The sequence below is a fragment of the Salvelinus sp. IW2-2015 genome, linkage group LG26 (assembly GCF_002910315.2).
Source record: "Salvelinus sp. IW2-2015 linkage group LG26, ASM291031v2, whole genome shotgun sequence".
Classification (NCBI taxonomy): domain Eukaryota; kingdom Metazoa; phylum Chordata; class Actinopteri; order Salmoniformes; family Salmonidae; genus Salvelinus; species Salvelinus sp. IW2-2015.
This window is the reverse complement of record NC_036866.1, coordinates 6,843,794-6,863,132: the sequence shown is the minus strand read 5'-3', so window position 1 is coordinate 6,863,132 and position 19,339 is coordinate 6,843,794. Positions and strand designations below refer to the sequence as shown.

At 41.5% G+C, this 19,339-nt stretch overlaps 1 protein-coding gene across 1 annotated transcript in view; it reads left to right on the top strand.

Moving 5' to 3' along the window:
* The window catches only part of LOC111952688 (inaD-like protein), a 203,128-nt gene extending 184,203 nt beyond the window's left edge, over positions 1-18,925 (top strand). The window contains exons 20-21 of the mRNA XM_023971582.2: positions 13,911-14,107; positions 17,675-18,925. Of these exons, the coding sequence (XP_023827350.2) occupies positions 13,911-14,107; positions 17,675-17,770 (293 nt within the window). The 3' untranslated portion in view covers positions 17,771-18,925. The remainder of the gene's footprint in view (positions 1-13,910; positions 14,108-17,674) is intronic.
* The last annotated feature ends 414 nt before the right edge of the window (positions 18,926-19,339 follow it).

Below are 19,339 nucleotides of genomic sequence, written 5' to 3'. Positions count from 1 at the left end.
TGGCCACTGATTGTGATACAAACCTTACTAAAACATATAGGCCTATGGGCTAGTGGCTACATGAGGTGTGATACTAACCTTATTAAAACATATAGCCTATGGGCTAGCTACATGAGGTGTGATACTAACCTTATTAAAACATGATAGCCCTATGGCTAGGCTACATGAGGTGTGATACTAACCTTTAAAACATATAGGCCTATGGGCTAGCTACATGAGTGTGATACTAACCTTATTAAAACATATAGGCCTATGGGCTAGGCTACATGAGGTGTGCGACTATGATTCGAAAAAGTCGCAAAAAAGGCTTTGTTTCTTAATGTTGGGCATCATTCACAAGTGATAATATATAATTCACAAGTAATAGGCTAATATTGTCACCCATCAGACTATTCTTGATGTAATCTTGTCTTTACATGTAATAAATAAAATGTGTGAATTTGTTTTGATTTAGAATGGACATTATCATGCACCTGTATCGAAACAGGGTCAGCGGGAAAAATACACATCATCTATGCACTTAAATAGCGAAAGGAGGACGCTTTTCCCGTGGTTATTTTCATGCCAGCCAGGTAGGCTATAATCCTGTTATAAATATAAGCAATGTGCTTAGATATAGGAAAGTTGAAAAATAAATATAGTAGCCCTAGCTATAGAAAGCTGATTCTCTTCTTTTTAGTAGAAGCCATCACTCATTTTCTCGCGCAATTGCATAGCCTATTGAACATGTTGCGCACCTATTGGTAGCTCTGGGCTCTCGTGAAGTTTTTTGATTTGATTTCTCGAATACATTTGCATTGAGGTTAGTAAGGAGTTAGTAAGTTTAGTGCTGACCAGGCTTATTTGGTGTGAGTCACAGTCTAAGTTTAGATTGTTCAGCTATATTTGATGAGTTACCAGGCATAGTAGTTAAGGTCTATCAGAAGTTAAGTTTTAGAGGCTGAGTACCAGGCAGTTAGTAAGTTTTAAGGTTTGTATCACAACTCAAGTGGCCAAATAACTTCTTAAAATGAAGCACATTAAACCACTTTACAAGGGGTGTAGAGCCTAACTGGCATACATAAGCAGCGCGTGAGTTTCAAGTTTTGGGAAGATAATTTTCACCATAAAAATGCACCTTTATAATAAAAGCATTACGTGCATAATTGCATTTGCGGTCACYTGATAATGGTGTTTTCCCTCTAATGGAACATTTGCCCTTWTAGCCCACTACCATGTGCACATTGCTGCACTTATAATGTGAAGAAACAGCATAATAGTTTATCAACATTTTAAGACAAACTTTCTGATCTGTTGCATCAGCCACATTGCGTGAATTTTTTTAGTGGTTGTATTCATTTGGGATCTATCGCATCCCACAACTGTCCCAGATTATGTTTGGAATATTTATTTATTGTACAGAATAGAATAGGTCAACATTTGTACTATGGGGGATAGTAGATTGACATAGGCTAGTGCTTCTGCTGTTCGTTAGGCCTACTCATCTTGTTGGCTGACGAAAAGTAAATGTGTACAGTTCTTCSAATATCTTCAATATGCACCTTGGAATTGGATAAGGATGTACACAGTTGCCTCCCTGATGTGTCTTTCTTCACTTGTAGCCTTTGAGAAAGACCCAATCACGTGATAAGTGCGCACAGCACTCAGGGAGAAGGCCGCAAAAGGCATGGATTTCTTTGGGGTGCATTACGGCCACACAAAGGGGAKGCCGCTGTGAAATTCTAGGCATTATCAAGTGCTTGTCAAATTGTGAATGAGAGACTGATGTATTGTGTACAGCCTGCGCAAAAAAAACAAAGCAGAGCTCATGCCTTTCAAGCAACTTTTTKAAAATCATCATTAGAGTTGCATCATGCAGCCTTACAATGTATTAAAAATCAAAATATATAGCCCAACGTTTATAGAACAACTGAAGTTATATGAATAACTCTAAATTAAGCATATAGGAGTACCTATTTCTTTGTTAACCGCGCAACAAAGAATAGCCACATGTGTGCACTCCGTCAAATCGTTTGGAGAAAATATAATTTATATTTTATTCAGCTTTGTTCAATTGTATTCTTCATACTATATAATAATGCCACGGAATTCTAAGCAAATCTTGTCTGCTAARTGAAATAGTGTAGCCCACAGCCATATGGCATAGCAAGATCAGGGCTATAACCTTTATTTAAGTAGTCAAGTCAGTTAAGAACAAAATCTTATTTACAATGACGGCCTACCAGAAGGCAAAAAGGCCTCCTGCGGAGAAGGGGGCTGGGTTTAAAAATTAAATAAAAATATAGGACAAAACACACATCACGACAAGAGAGACACGACCCTCCCTCTATCCGTTGTGTATGGTCCTCACGTTGAGGCCACACACTTTAGTAGCCTAGTCCAGATGGAGGAGTGCTGATCTAGGATCATCTGCCCCCATGTCCATGTGGTCATATTCATTATGATCTAAAAAGAAAGACAGGTCCTAGATCAGCACTGAGATGCTTTATGAATATGGGCCCAAATCGGTATGTGTTTTAGCCAACTCCCCTGACTCCTAAACTCACCACATACCAGTTTTTAATAGTAAATATTAAATAATAATGTCAATATCTCAACATAATTCATAATTTGGTCGTTAAAGATATTGGATGGAGTTATGTACGTGTTATTAATACCACTGAATGTTTTAAACCTCTCCTAATAAAACGTTCTGGCAATGTTTCTGCGGTTGTTGTTAATGGGCTATGCTGGTTATCGGTTCGGACCAGTTCCCTGCACTTTACACCTCTATTTTCACAATCTTCCCTTTCTCACTATSCCCCTATCTCTTCATCCCTCTATCTTGCAACATTTCTCTGCCTGCCTTCTTTCCGGTCTCCCCTTTCTCAACTCATCCAGTTTCTTCTGCCTCTCCCTCTTTCTTTCCCTTTAGTTTCTCTGTCTTTCTCCCTCTCAACTCACCACCCTCGATCTCTTTTCCCCTCTTCTTACTTTTCTCCACATTTACTATCACAAAGGTCTCTCTCCCTCTTTTCCCTCCTTCCCTGCCTCTTTTCTCCTGTTCTCGCATCCTACTTTTTTTGTTTTCTCAACCCATCCACACGTACTACCTCTAAAGTCGCTCTCTCTCTTCCTCTTTTCCCTCGTTCCCTCTGTTTCTGACCTCCTTTACGCTCATGGAGTGTTTCTCTCGCCCTCCTTTTTATCGGTTGGAATTGATGAACCTCTTGGGACTTTTAATTACTCTTCTCATAGCGTGACAGGAATGAAAGCCTTCTCTCTCGCTCTCTCTGTGTTTCTCTCTCCCTCCCGTTTTTCTTTCTCTTTGTCTCTGTCTTTCACTCCCTCTCGTTCTCTCGTTTCCCCTCTCTCACCACTGTAAAAAAGAAATAGCCCTCAATGTTTTTATTTTCAATCTCTGTTCTCTCGCCTTCCTCTCTCTCTCCCCCTCCTTCTCTAAGTGCCTAAAGAAAGTATTCACACCCCTTGTTCTTACAGCCTCAATTTAAAATGGATTAAATTGTCCTCAACCCAATTGAGATGGTTTGGGATGAGTTGGACCGCAGAGTGAAGGAAAAGCAGCCAACACGTGCTCAGCATATGTTGGAACTCCTTCAAGACTGTTGGAAGCTGGTTGAGAGAATGCCAAGAGTGTACAAAGCTGTCAAGACAAAGGGTGGCTACTTTGAAGAATCTGAAATATAAAATCTATTTTGATTTGTTTATCACTTTTTTGGTTACTACATGATTACATACGGGTTATTTCATAGTGTTGATGTCTTCACTATTATTATACAATGTAGAAAATAGTAAACATAAAGACAAACCCTTGAATGCGTAGGTGTGTCCCATCCTTTGACTGCTAATGTATGTATTTTGAAATRTTTACTAATTAATTACAAATGAAAAGCTGAAATGTCTTCAGTCAAWAAGTGTTCAACCCCATTGTTATGGCAAGCCTAAATGGGTTCAGGAGTAAAAATATGCTTAAAAAGTAGTCACATAATAAGTTGCATGGACTCACTCTGTGTACACAATAATAGTGTTTAACATGATTTTTTAATCTCTGTACCCCACACATACAATTATCTGTAAGGTCCCTCAGCCGAGTAGTGAATTGCAACCACAGATTCAATCACAAAGACCAAAGAGGTTTTTCAATGCCTTGCAAAGAAGGGCACCTATTGGTAGATTGGTATAAAAAAAAAAAAGACATTGAGTATCGCTTTGAGCATTGTGAAGTTATTAATTGCACTTTGGATGGTGTTTTAATACAGCCAGTCAGTAGAAAAATCAGGGCGTACTTCCTAACTAAGTTGCCGGAGAGGAAGGAAACCGTTCAAGGATTTCACCTTGAGACCAATGGTGACTTTAAAACAGTTCGAGAATTTAATGGCTGTGATAGGAAAAAACTGAGGATGGATCAACAACATTGTAGTTACTCCACAATACTAACCTAATTGACAGAGTGAAAAGGAAGCATGTACAGAATAAAAATATTCCAAAACATGCATCCTGTTTGCAACAAGGCACTAAAGTAATACTGCAAATAATGTGGCAAAGCAATTAACGTTTTGTCCTCAATACAAAGTGTTATGTTTGGGGCAAATCTAATACATAAAAACATAAAATAAACATAATGTAGTTAAACACAGGCAAAATCCTAGAGGAAAACCTTGTTCAGTCTGCTTTCCACCAGGACACTGGGAGATTAATCTTTCAGCAGGATAATAACCTAAAACACAAGGCCAGATCTACACTGGAGTTGCTGACCCTGAAGGCAGTACATGTTCCTGAGTGGCCGAGTTACAGTTTTGACTTATAATGATTACAAATATAAACGCAACATTTAAAGTGTTGGTCCCCTTGTTTCATGAGCTGAAATAAAAGATCCCAGAAATTTAACATATGCACAAAAAGCTTATTTCTCTAAAACTTTGTGCACAAATTTGTTTACATCCCTGTTAACTTCTTATGGCTGGGGGCAGTATTGAGTAGCTTGGATGAATAAGGTGCCCAGAGTAAACTGCCTGCTACTCAGTCCCAGAAGCTAAGCTATGCATATTATTAGTAGATTTGGATAGAAAACATTCTGAAGTTTCGAGAACTGTTTGAATGATGTCTGTGAGTATAACAGAACTCATATGGCAGGCAAAACCTGAGAAAAAATCCAACCAGGAAGTGGAGAAATCTGAGGTTTGTAGGTTTGCCTATCCACATATACAGTGTCTATGGGTCATATTGCACTTCCCAAGGCTTCCACTAGATGTCAACAGTCTTTAGAACCTTTTTGATGCTTCTACTGTGAGAATGAGGGAATGAGAGCTGATTGAGTATGGGTCTGGCAGAGTGCCACGGCCTCACTCAGGCGCGCCCCGTGAGAGTTAGCTGCGTTCCATCGCATTTCTACAGACAAAGGAATTCTCCGGTTGAACATTATTGAAGATTTATGTTAAAAACATGCTAAAGATTGATTCTATACATAGTTTGACATGTTTTACGAACTGTAACGGACTGTTTGACTTTTCGTCTGATCTGCGCGTCATCTTTGGATTTTGGAACTAAATGCGCGAACAAAAAGGAGGTATTTGGACATAAATTATGGACGTTATCCGCACAAACAAACATTATTATGGAACTGTGATTCCTGGGAGTGCATTCTGATGAAGATCATCAAAGGTAAGTGAATATTTATAATCATTTCTGATCTGTTGACTCACAACATTTGGCGTATATCTGTATAGAGACTTAGATTTGTATACCTGAGCACACGAGCGATGGTACCATAATTGAATTATTGCTGCTCTGAACTTTCTATCTTAACAAGAAATAATCATGACTCGCGTTATTTGATAGTGTGGACTAATCATGCATAACACTGTATACTGTTTCAATTGATATAATTATCAATTTTGTAGATAGTGCTCAGACAATCACTTCATGTTCGAGCAAATACATAAGAATCTAGTACACAAGATTTTGGATATAAAATGAACTTTATCGAACAAAACATGTATTGTGTAACATGAAGTCCTATGAGTGTCATCTGATGAAGATCATCAAAGGTTAGTGATTAATTTATCTCTATTCTGCTTTCGTGACTCTCTCTTTGGCTGGAAAAATGGCTTGTGTTTTCTGTGACTAGGTCTGACCTAACATAATCGTTGGTGTGCTTTCGTCGTAAAGCCTTTTTGAAATCGGACACTGTGGTGGAATTAACAACAAGTTTATCTTTAAAATGGTGTGAAATACTTGTATGTTTGAGGAATTTTAATTATGAGATTTCTGTTTGAATTTGGCGCCCTGCACTTTCACAAGGTTAAGAAGTTTAACCTTTCTCAATAGGGGTGCTGTTACACTTTGAAGATTTTTCGTTCCAGATTAAACTGCCTCGTACTCAATTCTTGCTCGTACAATATGCATATTATTATTACTATTGGTAGAACAACTCTCTAGTTTCTAAAACCGTTTGAATTATTTCTCTGAGTGAAACAGAACTCATTCTGCAGCTCACTTCCTGTCAAAAGTGAGATTTCTGAATTGAGGTCTCTGTTCCAGGGTCGGTTTATAAATTCCCTTATAAGCTATGGGCTACATGCACTGCATACGCCTTCCCCTAGATGTCAGTAAGCGAAGCGGTGAGACTTTGATGGAGCGGATAGCACCATCTGGGGGAGTATAAAACCTCTTGGACGGAAGTACCGACCTTTTCGACGAGGCGCCTGACGCAGGAGGGAAACCGGCATGGCGTCTTCAAAAAGCTTTCGGTTAGCAGTTCTATATCTCCGGCTTCTGTTCAATTTGTTTTTTGTCTTAAAAAACTTCATAAGGTAGTTAATTTAAAACCGACTTATAGCAGTTTATGCAGTTTATTGCGATTTTCTGGAGTTTCTTTGTCAGGCGTTATCACGAGTGGGCACCTCTCCGGTACATCGGCGTTAGCAGCTATTTCTACAGGAGTAGAGGACATCTTTCAACCAAAAGACGATTGTTCTGGACAAAAGGACCACTTGCCCAAGATTCTGATGGAAGATCATCCAAAAGTAAGAGCTATTATGATTGTAATTCGTATATCTGTGAAAGATGTAAATTATTTGTCCGCCATTGATTTAGCATGGTCTCGCTGTAACGCCGCTGAATGTCGAGTAACGTTAATTTAAAAATCTAACAACACGGTGCATTAAGAACTAATGTGTCTTTCATTTGCTGTCCAACCTGTATTTTTAGCTCAGTTTACGATTAGTTATCGATTAGATTAGGTGCCTCTCCAAGATGGTGCCGGCCAGATGCCTGAATGTTGCTACTAATCACATTGTATACCACGATTTGTGCTGCTAAATATGCACATTTTCGAACAAAACCTATATGCTTGTGTAAATATGATGTTACAGGACTGTCATCTGATGAAGTATATCAAGGTTAGTCAAAAATTGATATACTTTTGCTGGATTGTTACGATCGCTAACCTTGCTACTGGTAAACGGCTTGTGTTTCCGGCTATTGTGTAAGCTAATATAATGCTAAATTGTGTTTTCGCTGTAAAACACTTAAAAAATCTGAAATATTGGCTGGATTCACAAGATGTTTGGTCGTTCATTTGCTGTACGCTGTTTTTTTCAGAAATGTCTTATGATGAGTATTTCGGTATTTGACGTGTGGTCTCTGTAATTATTCTGGCTGCTTCAGGCACTATTTCAGATTGCAGCTGCAATGTAGAACTGTGATTTATACCTGAAATATGCACATTTTTCTAAAAAAACATATGCTTATACAAGAATAGTTTATCAGACTGTCATCTGATGAGTTGTTTCTTGGTTAGTGGCTATATATCATCTTTATTTGGTCGAAATTGTGATAGCTACCTATGCAGGAAAAAATGGGAAAAAAAAAGTTGTGTCTTGCTATTGTGGTTAGCTAATAGATTTACATTATTGTGTCTTCCCTGTAAAACAAAATCAGAAGATGGCTGGATTCACAAGATGTGTATCTTTCATCTGGTGTCTTGGACTTGTGATTTAATGCATTTCGATGCTAGTATTTACTTCTGACGCTATGCTAGCCTATGCTAGTCGCTTTTTTACTGTGGGGGTGCTCCGCGATCCGGGATTGGGACCAATTAGAAGTTAATGAGCATTTCTCCTTTGCCAAGATAATCCATCCACCTGACAGGTGTGGCATATCAAAAAGCAGATTAAACAGCATGATCATTACACAGGCGCACCTTTAGCTGGGACAATAAAAGGCCACTCTAAAATGTGCAGTTTTGTTACACAACACAATGCCACAGATGTCTCAAGTTTGAGGGAGCGTGCAATTGGCATGCTGACTGCAGGAATGTCCACCAGAGCTTTTGCCAGAGATTTAACGTAATTTCTCTACCATAAGGCGCCTCACGTCGTTTTAGGAATTTGGCAGTACGTCCAACCGGCCTCACAACCGAGACCACGTTAACCACGCCAGTCCAGATCTCCACATCCGGCTTCTTCACTTGGGGGATTATCTGAGACCAGCCATCCGGACAACTAATGAAAATGTGGGATTGAACAACCAGAATTTCTGCACAAACGGTCAGTAACCGTCTCAGGAAAGCTTATCTACAGTGCATTCGGAAAGTATTCAGACCCCTTGACTTCTTCTAATTCCTAATTGTTTCCCCTCATCAATCTACACACAAGACTCCATTATGACAAAGCAAAAACAGGTTTTTAGAAATGTTTGTAAATGTATACAAAAACAAAAATAGAATTATCACATTTACATAAGAATTCAGACCCTTTACTTTGTTGAAGCAACTTTGGCAGTGATTACAGTCTTGAGTCTTCTTGGRTATGACGCTACAAGCTCCCATTCTTCTCTGCAGATCTTCTCAAGCTCTGCCAGGTTGGATGGGGAGCTTCGCTGCATAGCTATTTTCAGGTCTCCAGAGATGTTCGATCGARTTGAAGTCCGGGCTCTGGCTGGGCCACTCAATGGCATTCAGAGACTTGTCCCGAAGCCACTCCTGCATTSTCTTGGCTGTGTGCTTAGGGACGTTGTCCTATTTGAAGGTGAACATTTGCCCCCAGTCTGAAGTCCTGAGCACTCTTGAGCARGTTTTCATCAAGGATCTCTCTGTACTTTGCTCCGTTAATCTTTTCCTCGATCCTGACTATTCTCCCAGTCCCTGCCGCTGACAAACATTCCCACAGCATGATGCTGCCGTCACCATGCTTCACCATAGGGATGGTGCCAGGTTTTCTCCAGAAGTGACGCTTGGCATTCAAGCCAAAGAGTAAAATCTTGGTTTCATCAGACCAGAGAATCTTGTTTCTCATGGTTTGAAGAGTCCTTTAGGTGCCTTTTAGCTGTCGTGTGCCTTTTACTGAGGAGTGGCTTCCGTCTGGCCACTCTACCATAAAGGCCTGATTGGTGGAGTGCTGCAGAGATGGTTGTTCTCCCTCTCCACAGAGGAACTCTGGAGCTTTGTCACAGTGACCATCGGGTTCTTGGTCACCTGCCTGACCAAGSCCCTTCTCCCCAGATTGCTCAGTTTGGCCTKGTGGCCAGCTCTAGGAAGAGTCTTGGTGGTTCCAAACTTCTTTCATTTAAGAATGATGGAGGCCACTGTGTTCTTGGGGACCTTTAATGCTGCAGACATTTTTTGGTACCCTTCCCCAGGTCTGTGCTCGACACAATCCTGTCTCGGAGCTCTACGGACAAGTCCTTCGACCTCATGGCTTGGTTTTTGCTCTGACATGCACTTTCAACTGTGGGACCTTATATAGACAGGTGTGTGCCTTTCCAAATCATGTCCAATCAATTGAATKTACCACAGGTRGACTCCAATCTAGTTGTAGAAACATCTCAATGATGATCAATGGAAACAGAATGCACCTGAGCTCAATTTCGAGTCTCATAGCAAAGGGTCTGTCTGAATACTTATGTAAGTAAGGTATCTCTGTTTTTATTTTTAATAAAAATTAAAAAAAAATAATCAAAAAACTTGTTTTCGCTTTGTCATTATGGTTTATTGTGTGTAGATAGATTTTTTTTATTAAATCCATTTTAGAATAATGCTGTAACAAAACAAAATGTGGAAAAAGGGAAGGGGTCTGAATACTTTCCGAATGCACTGTACGTACTCGTCCTCCTCACCAGCGTCTTGACCTTACTGCAGTTCGGCGTCGTTACCGACTTCAGTGGACAAATGCTCACCTTCGATGGCCGCTGGCACGCTGGAGAAGTGTGCTCCTCACGGATGAATCACGGTTTCAACTGTATCACATGTATGGTGTCGTGTGGGCGAGCGGTTTGCTGTTGTCAATGTTGTGAACAGAGTGCACCATGGTGGCATTAGGGTTATGGTATGGGCAGGCATAAGCTACGGATAACTAACACAATTGCATTTTATTGATAGCAATTTGAATGCACAGAAATACCGTAATGACATAGACAATAACCCACAATACAAAACAGACTACCTAAATATGGTTCCCAATCAGAGACAACACAAAACACCTGCCTCTGATTGAGAACCATGTCAGGCCAAACTAGAAAACCCCACAATGAAACAGACAACATAGAACTGCCCACCCCAACTCACGCCCTGACCATACTAACTAAAGACAAAACAAAGGAAAATAAAGGTCAGAACGTGACACTGATGCATATCTGTATTCCCAGTCATGTGAAATTCGTAGATCAGGGCCTAATGTAGTTATTTCAATTGACTAAAATTTTCTTATAATGAACTGTATGTAACTCAATAAAATCTTCGAAATTGTTGCATGTTGTGTTGATATTTTTGTTCAGTGTAAATCTACTTGAAAATCTACGGCAAGACAAGAAAATGGTTGTCTAGCAATGATCAACAACCAATTTGACAGAAGTTTAAGAATTTTGTCAAGAATAATGGGCAAATGTTGCACAATTGAATTTTTTCTTTAACCTTTATTTAATTAGGCAAGTCAGTTCTTATTTATCACAAATTCTGATTTACAATGACGGCCTACACCGGGCCAAACCCGGACGACACTGGGCCAATTGTTCGCCGCCCTATGGGACTCCCAATCACGACCGGATGTGATACAGCCTGGATTCAAACCAGGGTCTGTATTGACGCCTCTTGCACTGAGATGCAGTGCCTTAGAACGCTGCGCCACTCGGGAGCTACAATCCAGGTGTGGAAAGCTCTTAGATACTTACCCAGAAAGACTCACAGCTGTAATCGCTGCCAAAGTTGCTTCTACAAAGTATTGACTCGGGAGTGAATACTTATGTAAATTAGATATTTCTGTGTTTCATTTTCAATACATTTMCCCAAATTTYTWAAAAGAWGTTTTCATTTTGTTATTATGGGGTATAGATGGGTGAGGRAAAAAATGATTTAWTCAATTTTAAATTCAGGCTGTAACACAACAAATGTTGGAATAAGGCAAGGAGTATGAATTCTTTCTGAAGGCACTGTAGCTCTCGCTCTCTTGCCCTTTCATGTTCACTGTGTGACAGCTGCAGGTTTTGAATCAAAACAGGAGTTGGAACACTATGCTGGGCAGAAATACAAAGAAAGAGAGAGGGGGAGGAGAAAGAGAGGAAGGGCTGATCTGAGCCAAATAAAGACCTGTAAATACAGTACCTCTGCTGATTGGACRATTGGGTGATGGATAAATKATGTGAGTTGGATGGGGGAATCAMTGTGCAATGGATTGGGTGGAAGAGTGGCTTTTTACAAGGTGTTGCAGCACCTTCCCCAAACACACACATACACACACAAACACACACATCGTACATGCACAGGGGTTGTTTGATCAGAAGATTTGAATCTCATTCTTTTGATTGACAGCTGCCTTTGAGGGTCATCTAATATAATCCTTTCATGAAAGATGGGCAGATCTTAAATGGGGGACACACACAGAGGAGTTTAAGTCAGGACCTCCGCTCTACCCAGACCTTTAGCTGTGGACAGAGAGGGGAAGAGCAAAGATAGAGAGGGAGGACAAATAAGAGAGGGAGGACAGATAAGAGAGGAAGAGCAAATACGATAGGAGAAGAAAGTGAGGACAGATAAAATAGGAGAAGAGGGGGAGGACAGATAAGAGAGGCATGTGGTCAGCTAGGCCATCCCTCCCTAAACCAGAGGATTACAGAAAATAACAGCTAGTGTAGGAGCCTTTCTACAGTAACCTAGGGCTGGGCGATATGGCCAAAATATCATATCACTGTATTTTTCAAAATGTGTATTTTGTAAATTTGCTTTATGAGTAGTGTGTGACCCTAGTCTGCGTTCTCACCAGACATGTCACCCATAAAGCATGTTTGGGATGCTCTGGATTGATGTGTACGACAGCGTGTTCCAGTTCCAAATTCYAGTTCCAAATTCTAAGTGATTCTGATTTGTTTTATACTGTTCAATTAAACTTCAACAAAAAATTATTTTCATAAATTCTTGCATTTCCTGCATTCATTTGAGATCATTTCCACACTGCCACGTATGGCTGCACGATATTGGCAAAATATCTAGGCCTTATTTTTAACCAAATGTTGCAATTGTGATTTGACTTAAAACAAAAACGCTTGGGTGAACTGTTGGAATCATGGAAATAGAATGATTATTATAATTCTATAGTTAGAATATATTAGTGGGCACTTTGAATACAGTGTTGTTTGACATGACAACGAATGAAAATGCCAGAGAGGAGTTATTGTGACARTGTAGGAACCAAAGTGTTGGTCAGTGTTTCCTAGGGACCCTATAATCGTTGGCTACATTAAATGTTTTCTCATAGCCTCTTCATGTAGCTAACATATTCATGCTTTGCCTAATCCTCTTTGGTTTAGAAAGTACTGTTGCACAAACAACTAGCTGATTTAGTCCTCACCATCACTGGTATAATCAGGCTGTATAGCCAGCTACATTTGCTCTGACTCAGTACATTTATTAGCTAGCCAGCTAACTTGTTGTTAGCATTAGTGGCTAACAGGTTTTAGCCACAATTTGCTAAGAAAAGATTAACTAGCTGTTTGCAGATGTAAGAAACACCAACTAATAGTGTTATTATAGAACGCTTGTGGATTTATATTAAGATGCGAAGTGGAAACGGCATCGTTGTCATCAATGCAAGCGTCTCCTGGTCAAGCAACAACAAATGCGCTCCTTGTGTGAAAGGGGGCAATGCTAGGTCTGTGTGGAAAGCGACATGGATAGGCAGAGAGAGCGGAGAGAGATGACTCAAGTAGCGGAGCAAATTATAAAAATGGACGTTACACAGGGCTTACCACATTTAATAAACCAAACATTCAAATACCATTATAAAAGGTAAAGTAAAAACCCAAACCGGTCCGTGCATCAATACTGGTATAAAGTAAAATACGGTATACAGGCCAGCCCTACAGTAACCTGACACCTGTGTAGCTCTATCAGAACTACAGCAGGACTCCCACAGCCCTGGGGTACCCCAGAATGGATTGAAGATGACATTGTGTTAAATAGATGGCATGGTACATCCAATGTGACTTGAATACTGCAATTATAGGGATTATTGCATAGCAGAACTAGCTAGCATTATAAAACTAGAAAGCAGAGCTTAGACTTTAGCTAGAGAGCAGAGATGAACCTGTTCTGTGTATTGGAGGCAGCCCAGGGCCTGCTCAGTCAGGGAGATATTGTAATAATGTCCCTCGTGTTTAATGGAAAAGACCAGGGTATTCCACCGACTGGACATGTCAAATAGATTCATCACAGGAAAGAAAAATAAGAAACTTGTGTGTGTGCCGCCTATATGTGTCTATGTCCAGTATTCATTCCGGGTGATTGCCTTTAAGAACTTTTCTAGTGTGTGTGTAAAACTAGATGTATGGTTTGGCACTGTTCTCTTTCACATGTACCWCTCTTCAACACTGAAACATAGAGCATTAGAACTAACACCTCTCTTTTSCTCCTGTCCCTCCAGAGCGGATCAGGTTGCGTTACGGGGAGCTGTRCGGGGAGCTGCTGTGTGTGGAGCTGGACAGGGAGCGTCAGGGCCTGGGTCTGAGCCTGGCRGGGAACAAGGACCGCTCCTGCCTCAGCATCTTCGTGGTAGGCATCAGCCCCGGGGGCCCCGCTGCCAAGGACGGACGCATCCGCGTAGGGGACGAGCTGCTGGAGGTGAGGGGGGGCCACACCTAAACACACACACTAGTGATGTGCGGGTTGACCCATAACCCGCAGGCAGCTTTTGGGTCATGAAATATTGTGTGGATGAAGGGTGGGTGGAATAAAGAGAAAACAATGTATTAAAAATCCATGAATGTGTAATTACTGTGCAGTTGATATCTATAGGATACACTGAGGTTTAGATTTTGTTCTTTGTATCTGGCGTTACTGTGTAGCCTCAGCTTAGGGCCTAACTGTAGCATGACAAATACACACCTACTGACAAATACACACCTACTGACAAATACACGCTAGCTGACAAATACACACCAACTGACAAATACACGCCAGCTTACAAATACACGCCAGCTGACAAATACACACCAACTGACAAATACACACCAGCTGACAAATACACACCAGCTGACAAATACACACCAACTGACAAATACACGCCAGCTGACAAATACACACCAGCTGACAAATACACACCAACTGACAAATACACGCCAACTGACAAATACACACCAGCTGACAAATACACACCAGATGACAAATACACACCAACTGACAAATACACACCAACTGACAAATACACACCAACTGACAAATACACACCAACTGACAAATACACACCAGAATGAGAGAGGGGGAGGAGAAAGAGAGGAAGGGGTGGTCTGAGCCAATTAAAGACCTGTAAATACAGTACCTCTGCTGATTGGACGATTGGGTGATGGATAAACGATGTGAGTTGGATGGGGGAATCGCTGTGCAATGGATTGGGTGGCAGAGTGGCTGGGACCGAGAGCCTGTAAAACAGCTTCTAACTCAAGGCCATCAGACTGTGAAATAGCCATCACTAGCTGGCTACCACCTGTTTACTCAACCCTGCACGTTAGAGGCTGCTGCCCTATATACATAGACATGGAATCACTGGTCACTAATAATGTTTACATACTGCTTTACTCGTTTCATATATATAAATACTGTATTATATTATACTGTAATTTAGTCAATGCCACTCCGAAATTGCTCGTCCTAATATTTATATATTTCTTAATTCCATTATTTTACTTTTAGATTTGTGTGTATTGTTGTGAATTGTTAGATACTACTGCGCTGTTGGAGCTAGGAACACAAGCATTTCACTACACCCACAATAACATCTGCAAAATATGTGTATGTGACCAATAAAAATKGATTTGATGAATGTGCAGTTAGGGACCTTCTGTAGAGGTGGTGTTGCTGTCTTTATCAGCATCATAAAAGCTGATTAGTATTTCAACCACATAAAGTATGCATACAAGCCAAACTGAAATCTTATCAAAAACTTTACCGATGTACCAAAAAATCTTATCATTTCCTTAAAACCGGTCAAACTGATTTTCTGCATGGAAAATGATTCCTGTTTTTTTTGTTATTGCATTTTCTCCCCGGTCCCTAAGCGTCTTCCCTGCCCAAGAGAAGCAGAGATGGGAACTCTTTACTCTTTATGAAAACTTTACCGATGTCAACTAGGTTGAAGCAGTCATTGTATCGATTTAAGACATTWTTCTGGTGATCTAGGGTTTATTTCATCTTCTAGGGCAACATGCAATGACAGAACAGAAGCTGCATRKATCTAAWTAGAGTCAAGTTGACTRACAAATAACCTACCAAAATGTTGGAAATKATATGCAGAAACATAGGCCTGTCAAAAAAAATCCCGCCATCTTTGACTGTACATTGCATTTTCTATATTTGCAGGTCAGGTGCCGGCCTCAGATTTTCACTTCATCCCATATAGTCGGACAGTCCCAACTCCCAACACAACGCTGTCACTGTTGATGCCAGGGCTCCTCTCAGGCCACACAATTCATCACAACACAACAGCTGTGCGTGTGTGTGTGTGCACGCGTCTGAGTGTGTGTGTCTGCCTCTGAGGAATGAGGGGGAATAGCTGTCACTAAGGCCACAGGGGCTAACCTAAAACACTTTTCTCTATCCTCTTTCCATTCTCTGTCTATTGATGTTCACTTCTCTTTTCTGTATCTCCTCTTTTCTGTCTTCCTTAGGGAGTTTCAGCTCCTGAAAAGACTGCCTAGGCAGCGAGTAGCCATGCAATATAGATGTGATTGATTATTATGATTTGATTAGAGTAGTTGCTTGGTTTGAGCACTGCTACTGAATGCAATGAATTATATATGTGTCTACAGAGAGCTGTAGTGTTTTGATGTGTTCGTCGTAGATTATCTTCCACAACATTGATAGTAACATCGAAGAGCCTGAATTGGAACTGACAGTTGACCCTTTGTCTGTTGACCTTTTGTCTGTTGTCTGTTGTCTTCCTTTTCGTGCCAATTCATTCATTCCATCATATCGTTTTCTCCTCCCTCCCACTGTCAACCCTGTTGTTTATTCTCTCCATTCCTCCCACCCTCTCTGTCATGCCAGCTTTACTCATTACAACAAAGTCACTGCTGCCATGAAAAATGCATGTGGCTCGCCACAAGCAGCGGGAGAGGAGGGGGGCAGACCCGACACACTGCAATACACACACAGTCACAGGCTGATGCATGCGGACACACGTTCACACACACAGTCACATTTGCACACACACACACACACATGCGCACACACATACGCACACAGTCACAGGGACATGCACACACGTACACACATACACACAAACACCACCTCAAACATTTTAAGCCATCATTGGGCTTTATGTACCAATTATTTATGTTGATATGGCCATGTAAATCCTGTCCAATAGGAACCGATGGAGCTAATCGGTTTTATTTAGACTTACTAAAGGTTGAATGGTATCATCATAAAAGCATTTAGTTAAAATGGGTTACCTATCTCTCTGCAGTGTGTGTGTGTGTGTGTGTGTTTTGGTGTGTGCTTTGTGTGTGTGTGGTGTGTGTGTGTGTGTGTGTGTGTGTGTGTGTGTGTGTGTGTGTGTGGTGTGTGTGTTGTGTGTGTGTGTGTGTGTGTGTGTGTGTGTGTGTTGTGCGTGTGTGCGTGCGCACACGTAATCATGTGCTTAACACTGTTGTCCAACTTGAGCAGAGGCATCATCCTGTCATTTTCATCGCCAACAATAGGATGACTGTGTGTGGTGTGTGTTTGGTGCACGCTTGCTTACAGGGTGTATTTGTGTTTGCATGCCTGTGTTTGCATGTCTGGGTTTGCATACCTGTGTTCATGTCTGTGTTCATGTCTGTGTTCATGCCTGTGTTCATGTCTGTGTTTGCATGTCTGTGTTTGCATGCCTGTGTTCATGTCTGTGTTCATGTCTGTGTTTGCATGCCTGTGTTCATGTCTGTGTTCATGCCTGTGTTCATCTTTATGTTGCTGTGTCTTTGTTAGAGAGATAAAGAAATGAAACCATCCCTTCTTCTTCCAGTATATGATATGGGTCGTGTTTATTTACCATCAAACGGAAGAAAACTGACCGAAGCAGGGAGGGACTACATGAACTTGTCCATTAAGAAATGTTATTTTTTACCGTAATCTTTTTTTTTGCTACGGTGTGCCCTAATGAATACTCTCTATTGTAGTGTAATGCTCTCTCCTTCTCTCCTGCCCCATCAGATCAACAACCAGGTCCTGTATGGCCGCAGCCACCTGAACGCCTCGGCCATCATCAAGAGCGCCTCGTCCAAGGTCAAGATCACCCTGATCAGGTAGGGCTTTGGGACCAGAGGCCTATCCTACTGAGGGGACCTCTGCCCTCCTTAGTTTCAAACTGTTTAAGCTTGAAGGTGCTCTAAGTCCCGCCTGCACTGCTGTTTCAGAAACACCTTAGCAGTGTTGTAGTACCGGAGACCGGTCTCAAGACCACATTTTGAGTGTTTCGGTCTTGTCTCTGTGTTGGATACATTTGTACTCGGTCTTGGACACTGAGGACTAATTTCTTCCTGATACCAGCGGAGTAAAAAACTCATTATCAGCTTCCATTCAGTCAGCGCATAAAACCGCTTCGCCAGGCCAAATACACTATATGATCAAAAGTATGTGGACACCTGCTCGTCAAACATCTCATTCCAAAATCATGAGCATTAATATGGAGTTGGTCCCCCRTTTACTGCTATAACAGCCTTGACTCTTCTGGGAAGGTTTTCCACTAGATGTTGGAACATTGCTGCAGGGACTTGCTTCCATTCAGCCACAAGAGTATTAGTGAGGTTGGGCGATTAGGCCTGGCTCACAGTCGGTGTTCAAATGTATTCCAAAGGTGTTCGATGGGGTTGAGGTCATGGCTCTGTGCAGGCCAGTCAAGTTCTTCCACACCGATCTTGACAAACCATTTCTGTATGCACCTTGCTTTGTGCATGCTTAAACAGGAAAGGGCCTTCCCCAAACTGTTGCCACAAAGTTGGAAGCACAGAATCGTCTAGAATGTTGTTGTAAGCTGTAGCGTTAAGATTTCCCTTCATTGGACCTAAGCCCAAACCATGAAAAACAGCCCCAGACCATTATTCCTCCTCCACCAAACTTTACAGTTGGCACTATGCATTCGGGCAGGTAGCGTTCTCCTGGAAACACATTTCATGAAGCTCCCGACGAACAGTTATTGTGCCGACGTTGCTTCCAGAGGCAGTTTGGAACTTGGTAGTGAGTGTTGCAACCGAGGACAGATGATTTTTACACGCTACGCACTTCAGCACTCGCCGGTCCCGTTCTGTGAGCTTGTGTGGCCTACCACTTCGCGGCTGAGCCGCTGTTGCTCCTAGACGTTTCCACTTCACAATAACAGCACTTACAGTTGACCGGGGCAGCTCTAGCAGGGCAGAAATTTGATGAACTGACTTGTTGGAAAGGTGGCATCCTATGATGGTGCCATGTTGAAAGTCACTNACGAACAGTTATTGTGCCGACGTTGCTTCCAGAGGCAGTTTGGAACTTGGTAGTGAGTGTTGCAACCGAGGACAGATGATTTTTACACGCTACGCACTTCAGCACTCGCCGGTCCCGTTCTGTGAGCTTGTGTGGCCTACCACTTCGCGGCTGAGCCGCTGTTGCTCCTAGACGTTTCCACTTCACAATAACAGCACTTACAGTTGACCGGGGCAGCTCTAGCAGGGCAGAAATTTGATGAACTGACTTGTTGGAAAGGTGGCATCCTATGATGGTGCCATGTTGAAAGTCACTAAGCTCTTCAGTAAGGTCATTCTACTGCCAATGTTTGTCTTACTGTAAAACACAAAGGACCAGTAGGGGAGTGTAGTGTAGAGGAGTGTAGTGTAGAGTAGTGTA